This window comes from Mus pahari, chromosome 22, assembly GCF_900095145.1.
Source record: "Mus pahari chromosome 22, PAHARI_EIJ_v1.1, whole genome shotgun sequence".
NCBI lineage: Eukaryota > Metazoa > Chordata > Mammalia > Rodentia > Muridae > Mus > Mus pahari.
This window is the reverse complement of record NC_034611.1, coordinates 39712608-39720822: the sequence shown is the minus strand read 5'-3', so window position 1 is coordinate 39720822 and position 8215 is coordinate 39712608. Positions and strand designations below refer to the sequence as shown.

Below are 8215 nucleotides of genomic sequence, written 5' to 3'. Positions count from 1 at the left end.
ACTCACTTGGTAGACCAGGCTGGCCTCGAACTCAGAAATCCGCCTGCCTCTGCCTCCCGAGTGCTGGGATTAAAGGCCTGCGCCACCAGGCCCGGCTGAGTGTCCAGTTCTTACCGGGAGCACTCCTTCTGAGCCCATTTTTTCTGTTAATAAGAAAGGGTGTGGGGTTGGGATTTAATCCCTAGTTGTCAGCTATTGTTCAACATTCTATTAACCCCCTGGTTGTCTTAAAGAAAAGCACTGTCAGTCTTATGGCCACATGGGTACCCTTATGCCAGCACCAGTTATTTTGAATACTCTGTAGCCGACTTAAGGACCCTCTCAGGCTTGGGTTCTAGGTCACCTCTGTCCTTTGTACCAACCATTATTTCTAGTGGCCATACTGGGTTGGAACTCCAGGATGCAGTTCTCAGTACCCTTCCTGTACTCTGTTATTCTTACTCTCTCCAGAGGTACGCCTCATCCTGTGGTAGCCTGCTCACAGGATCCCATCTTCCCACCCCAATGCCATTCACTGCCACTCCACCTCTTGTACAGACCCAGGATTCTCCCCACCCTTTCATCTCTCTCTCTCCTTTGCCCTACTGCAGTCTGCTTGTAGGAGCCCCTCCTCCCACCACACCTCCACCCCTGGGAACTATCTCTTGGTGGGGACCAGATCCCTGTAGCTTTTTCCCACAGGCTCTCTCAGCCCCTTCTCCTAGCCCATCTCCATTCCTTTCTGCTGGCTACCAACCTGCAAAAGCTCTCCGTACCAGTCAATCCACAGCCACCACTTGCCTAGAATCCACAGAGAGCGACAGCAGCCGAAGGAAGGAACACCCACACAGCAAAGACAAGACCAGCTATTAGCACCTAGAATCACTGTAAACCCTCTGAACACTTAGACTCCAGTACAAAATCATGAACATGAATAGCCAAGAGAAGGTGCCTTCACCAAAATCCAGTAAGTCCATTACAGTAGGCCCTGAGAAATGCAATATAGCACAAGACAGGCACTTCAAATCAGCAATTGGGAATATGTTCAAGGACCTTAAAGAAGACATAAATAAATGCCTTGTTGACGTCTGTGAAACCACAAACAGCTGAGTGAAAGAATGACAACGCGAAAGAAACCCAGACTGAAGAAACTAGAAATGAAAAATTTAGGATTAAAAACCTCAGTGGTAAACATCACCAACAGATTACAAGATAGAGAAGAGAGAATCTCAGTTGTTGAACACAAGGCAGAAAAAAATTGAAAGCTCCATCAAAGAAAATGTTAAATCTAAAAGAAAGAAAGAAAGAAAGAAAGAAAGAAAGAGAGAAAGAAAGAATATCAAACACAAAACATCTATGAAATCTGAGATGCCATGAAAAGACCAAACCTATGAACAATTGGGATCGTGCTTATCAAGGTACAAGAATACAGAATGCCAAATAATTGAGACCAGAAAAGGGACTCCCCTTGAAACATAATAATCAAAACACTAAACATACAGAACAAAGAAAGGATATTGCAAGCTGCAAGGCCAAGTAGCATACAAAGGCAGGCCCATCGGAATAACACCCGACTTCTCGGAGGAGACTCTGAAAAGCAGAAGAACTTGGGCGGATGTTCTGCAAACTCTGAGAGACCACAGGTGCCAGCTCAGACTAATACACCCAGCAAAACTTCAATAATAAACAGAAAAGGAAAAAATGTTCCATGGCAAAAAACCAGATTTAAGTAATTTCTATCTACCAATTCGGCCCTACAGAAGGTACTAGAAGAAAATTGAGTCTTAAGAAGTTAACTGCACCCAAGAAGACTCAAGGAATGAACTATTCCAAAACTATTCAAAGGGGGTGGACCCACATTATAACCACAGAGTATCAAGAATCAATAAACATTACTCAGTGATAATTCTCAATAAAAAGACAGACTAACTGAGTGGATGAAGAAACGGGGTTATATTCTGTTACATACATCCAAGAAACACACCTCACCGTGAAGGATAGACATCACCTCAGGTGAAAAGGACAGGAAAGGCTTTTCTGAGTGATGGGTCTAAGAAGCAAGCTGGAATAGCCATTTTAATAATATGATAAATATAGACTTCAGGCCAAAAACTAATCAGAATAGTGAAGGATACTACATACTTATGAAAGGGAAATTCTACCAAGGAATGTTGCTATTTTAAACATTTACATACTAAACACAAAGGGCACACAAGTTCATAAGAGAAACACTACTAAAGCTTAAATCACATATTGACCCTCACATACCAATAATGGGTGACTTCCATACCCCACTCTCATCAAAGAACAGGTCATCCAGAAAAAAACATGAACAGGGAATGCTAGCATTAAATAACGCCATAAGTCAAGTGGACTGAGCAGACACGTTCAGAACATTCCACCCAAACTCACAAAATTTTCCTCTCAGAAGCTCATACAACTTTCTCCAAATTGACCAAATACTCAGGTCAAAGTAAGTCTCAACAGATAGAAGAAAATTAAAACATCACCCTGCATCCTGTTTGGTGATTCTGATTTAGGCTGGATATGAACAACAGAAGCAATGAAAAATGAACTTCTTACAACTAAATGAAAATTGGGGCAAAACATAAATCAAGAAGGAAATTAAAAATTATTAGAATTAAATAATTAATTAATTAAAAATTATTAGAACAGTATACCCAAACTTACTGTCATAATGAAGGCAGTTCTAAGAGACAAGTTCATAGCCCTAAGCAACTGCATAAAATGGAAAGCTTAAGAACAAGAAGAAATAACCGTCAAGAGAAGGCAAGAAATAATCAAACAGAGGCTGAAAACAATGAAATACAAACAATACAAAGAATCAACGAAACAAAGAGTTGGTACTTTGAAAAAATCAATAATATCTGGTCTGGGAACCTAGGCAGGGTTGCGTCTGGTTAGTGCTTGGATGAGAGAAAATTAATAAGACTGAAAAACACTTAGCTAAATTAATTTAAAAGGTAAAAAGAGAAGATACAAATTAATAAAATTAGAGATGAAAGGAGGATATAGTAGCAGATATAAATTCAGAGAAGCATGACATACTCTAAAAATCTGTATTTCACCAAACTAGGAAACCTAAAATAAATGGTTTGATTTCTTGATCTATAAGATCCACTGAAATTAAATCAAGATCAAATAAGCGATTTAAACAAATCTGTAATCCCCAGTGAAATACAAGCAGGAACTAAAAGTCTCCAAACCAAAAATAGATAGATAGATAGATAGATAGATGATAGTTAGGTAGGTAGATACATAGATAGATAGATAGATAGATAGATAGATAGATAGATAGATACATACATACATACATACATACATACATACATACATACATAGATGATAGTTAGGTAGATAGATAGATAGATAGATAGATAGATAGATAGATAGATAGAATAAAATAAAAACAGGACCAGATGGATTTAATGCAGGCTTCTACCAGACTTTCAAAGAACTAATATCTATATGCCTCAAATTATTCTCTAAAATAGAAACTAAAAGAACATTTTAATATATACCTGGATTTTAACAATGAAGCCCAAAAAGCACACACTGGAGAAAAGACAGCATTTTCAGCAAATGGAGCTGGTCAAACAGCATGGCCGCATGTAGAAGAATGCAGATAGATTCACACCCACTATCCTGCACAAAACTATACTCCAAATGGATCAAGACCTCAACGTAAGACCTGATACCCTGAATCTGCTAGAAGAGAAAGTGGGAAACGGGCTTGAATTCACTGTCAGGGAAAAGGACATTCTGTACAGGACACCATTAGCAGAGGCACTAAGAGCAGCAATTACTAAATGGAACCTCATGAAACTCTAAAGCTTTTGTAAGTCAAAGGATACCAGAATTCAGATAAAGTAGCAGGACACGAAGCAGAGAGTTTCCAAGTGATGAAACACAAATGACCAAGAAACATTTTGTTCAACATCCTTAGCCATCAGGGAAAAGGTTCTTTGAGATCTCATTTTAGCTCAGTGAGAGTGGCTAAGATCAGCTGAGCAAATGACAGGAGCTGGAGGGATGGCTCAGTGGTTGAGAGCCCTGGCTGCTTTTCCAGAGGACCCGGAATTGATTCCCAGTACCCACATAGCAACTCACAACTGGCTGTGTCACCAATCCCAGGGGATCTGACACCTTTACACAGAAATATATGCAGGCAAAAACCAATGCACATAAAATAAAAGAAATGTTTATAAATAATATATATTTATAACTTATAAATATAAATAAATAGCAGGACAGATCCTGCTAGTGAGGACATTGGGGGAATGGTGCACAGGTTATTCATTGCTGGGAGTGCAAGGTTGTATTTCATTATGGAAATCAGCGTTGTGGTTTCCCAGGAAGCTGGGAATAGATCCTCCACAAGATCCAGCTATCTTGGACGTACATCTTGAATATAGATCCAAAAGACGATACTTGACCATCCATGGTCATCGTTACTCTATTCATAACAGCCAGAAATGTAGCATAGATGTCCATCAACTGACAGACACTAAGAATGAGGTACATTTACACAATGGACTATTATTCAGTTGTTAAGAAAAATGAAAGCTTAGAAATTTGCAGGGAAATGAGTGGACCTAGAAAAAGTCATCCTGAATGAGGTAACCCAGACTCAAAAAGACAGATATTGTGTGTTATATGTGTATCTGTTATATGTGGATGTTAGGGGTTTTTTTAAGCCTTCAATATACATGCCACAATTTGAATAAACATAGAGGTTAGGTACTTGCAGGGACTAACAGGGGGGAAGGGATCTCCTAAGGAAGGAGAAATAGAATACATTTTCATGGAGAGACTAAGAGGAAATTAGGATAGTCTCATGGTTTGAATATGCTTGGCCCAGGGAGTGGCACTATTTGGAGGTATGGCCTTGTTGGAGGTGTGTCACTGTGGGTGTGTGCTTTAAGACCTTCATCCTAGCTGCCTGAAAGCCAGTATTCTGCTAGCAGCCTTCAGATGAAGATGTAGAACTCTCAGCTCCTCCTGAACCATGCCAGCCTGGACGCTGCCGTGTTCCTGCTTTGGTGATAGTAGCCAGGCCCAATTAAATGTTCCTCCTATAAGAGTTGTCTTGCCGGGCGGTGGTGGCACATGCCTTTAATTCCAGCACTTGGGAGGCAGAGGCAGGTGGATTTCTGAGTTCCAGGCCAGCCTGGTCTACAAAGTGAGTTCCAGGACAGCCAGGGCTATACAGAGAAACCCTGTCTCAAAATAACCAAACAAACAAAAACAAAAACAAAAACAAACAAAAAAAAAGAGCTGTCTTGGTCACAGTATCTGTTCACAGCAGTAAAACCCTAACTAAGACAGCTAGGATTAAATAGGGAAAGGGATAGGAGAAAAGAGAAAAGGAGGGAAAGCGGGGAGGGACAACTGAAACTAATTGTTATTTGAAAATCATATGGAAACCTACTACTACTGTAGATGTTTCCTAAAATATACATATGGAATTTAAAGAGTCACCAAACTAGATACTGTACCAGGAATAGATTACATCTTTTTGAGTCATTGCACAAAGGGGCCCCATAGAACCCCAATTACTCTCTACAACCAAATGGTAAGGCCTTATGGCTGAAAACAACAGTTGCGTATCTCATTGAACATGGAGGAGTCTTGCTGATGCCTAACTAGAAGGTCCACTCCTGCTGACTAGCATTCATGGTATTGGAAGATGCTCTGCATGCTACCAGAGAAGGAAGACAATCATCAACCCAGCTACAAACCCTGTGACCCGCAACAGTGACCTGCCTGCTTGCAAGATAGTCTGCTGCAATCATGGCACAACCGTTATGGGAGTAACCATCCGCTCTCTGCCTGGATGGATTTAAGGCCCACCCTATGCTCATACCCCACACGGCTAAAGTAACAAGAACCTGAGACTAAGTCAGCCATTGCCTAGGTTAAGACCAAATACTATTACTCTGCTAAAGGAATGCAGTGAAATGACTCCTAAGGACATTCTGCTGTACCCACAGATCAGAGCCTCACTCAGCCCTCATCAGAGAATCGTCTTCTTGCAGTAGATAGTAATTAACGCAGACTCACAACTATACAATGTACAGAGTGAGACTTTGGAACACTCACTCCTAACTGGGACGTCTTTGTGAAACCTCGCCTCTCGGGGATCAGGGATCTATGTGGAGGAGAGAAGGAGGGGAAAGACCGTAGGAGCCAGAGGTGATGGATGACTCTAAGGAGACGGTGTCCTCCAGGTAGAAAATGACTGACGTGCACCTGAACTGACAGACACTGTGGCAGCATGCACAAGGCTTGCACAAGTTCAAGTCAGATGGGGTCCTAGCCCTGAGACGGGGAAGTGACGTGGGTTCCCACCCCTAACCAAGAAGCTGCAACTGCTTAATTACATTACCTTATATTAATCTGTAATTGACACCCACTGGCAAAGAAAAATATTGTTTTCACCAATGGAGTCCCCTAGATCTATTAGCCGTCCATGTCCAGCAGTAGATGGACAACACAGAATGAACTCAATGGTATTTTTGTAATATTTCTTGTCTCATTTTGCTTTGTTCAAGCATTTTTTTTGTCTTATTGGTCTTTAGTTTGCATTATGAGTTCAGATTGGGGAGGGTGTTTCTTGTTTTTCTTTTCTTTCTTTTTTTTTTTTAAGAGAGATGGAGAAAGAGAATATAAAGTTGGATTGGTAGGGAAGAGGTAGGTGAAACTGGGGACTGGGAAACCATGATCAAACTATGTTGTATATGTAGAAGATACAGTTGCGATCTGAGAGTGGGGCTCTAGATGGTGGTCCCTGCTGCGGCTTCTGCCTGCTCACTGCTATCGCCTGCAACATTTGCTGTTGTCAAATGCTGAGGGAGTGCAAAGGTGACCTCAGAACAGCATTTAAAGAGCTTCTCTCCCATCCACCATGTCTGTCTGAATAGGGCAAGACGAAGATTGTTCACACTTTGGCATTAGGTATTGACCCCTCCTAACGAACATTTGGCATTAGGTATTAACCCCTACCCATCCGACGAACCCATTCTTGTCCAGACACTAGCCCCAGCTTACAAGAGAAGAGGAACGAGGTCTCTTCACCTTCTCCCGAAGCTTCCGTTCCTTCTGCTCCTGCAGCGTGGTCAGGTAGTTGACAGCTGCGTACTCCAGCACAGAGAGGAAGACGAACACAAAGCTGACCCAGAGGTAGATGTCCACGGCCCGGATGTAGGACACTCGGGGCATAGAGGCATTCACGCCCGTGATGATGGTCGACATGGTCAGCACCGTCATGATGCCTGTAAAACCATGTTAGTTCAGCTGCTGATCTACCCCAGAGCGGGGCCCACACCTCACAGTCACAATTTTCTATTCTCTGTCCCCTAAACCAAGTGAGAGATTTCTCAGCCATATTTCCACACAGAGGAGGCATGAGGCCCCGCTCCTTAAACAGTCAGGCCTTCTCTGACTCGCACCTCCTAGAATGTCACCCCCCCAAGAACCAGCTGCTTGTTTTCAGTCACATTGGGAGTCTGAGTTTCTGTGCTGTGGCTGACAATGTGGTGCCTCATGAGGGACCACTTATGTTGTGTAATTAAAAACAGTGACTCAGGGATACCTCTGAAGGAAGAAGCATGGGGACTAAGCCACACCCACTAAGCTCTGTCCAGTTCTTCTCCACTGGGGCTTGCCCGGTAAGCCCTCTCATTTGTCAGGCTCTACCCCAACTTTACCCAAATTGTCATGCTTGATTGTAAATTTTCACTCTGGAATTCAGGGTCTGTCAAAAACCAGAGCGGCGGCTCTGAAGGAACACAGCCTTCACTCCAGAAATTACATGTTAGCGCCTGCTTCCAACCTCTGCCGGACAAGCCAGGTTTTAGGCTTTACAGAACTTTTCGGTATTTGCCAAAATCATTCATTCACTTTAGGGCTGTGCTCCCGTACTGTGCTGTTCCTAGTCCAACCTATGTGAATTGTCTCTGCCTTTGTGAATTGATGCCGTCTGAGGGCTTCTTACAATGTGGTACCTCAGATCTCAGGTGGATAGCGTAGGCAAGAGGCAGCCAAGGGCTTCCCTCAACTTACAAGCTCATCAGTTAAGACTTCTAAAGACTTACTTTGCTTTTTTCTTTTAAAAAAGAAAAAGAAAGAAAGAAAGGAAGGAAGGAAGGAAGGAAGGAAGGAAGGAAGGAAGGAAGGAAGAAAGAAAGAAAGAAAGAAAGAAAGAAAGAAAGAA

The 8215-nt window shown here is 42.2% G+C and overlaps 1 protein-coding gene across 1 annotated transcript in view; it reads right to left on the bottom strand.

Annotated features, from left to right (window-relative positions):
- Positions 1 to 8215, bottom strand: part of Gabrr2 (gamma-aminobutyric acid type A receptor rho2 subunit) — a 38410-nt gene that overhangs the window by 3030 nt on the left and 27165 nt on the right. The window contains exon 8 of the mRNA XM_021222332.1: positions 7078 to 7274. Coding sequence (XP_021077991.1) covers positions 7078 to 7274 — 197 coding nt within the window. The remainder of the gene's footprint in view (positions 1 to 7077; positions 7275 to 8215) is intronic.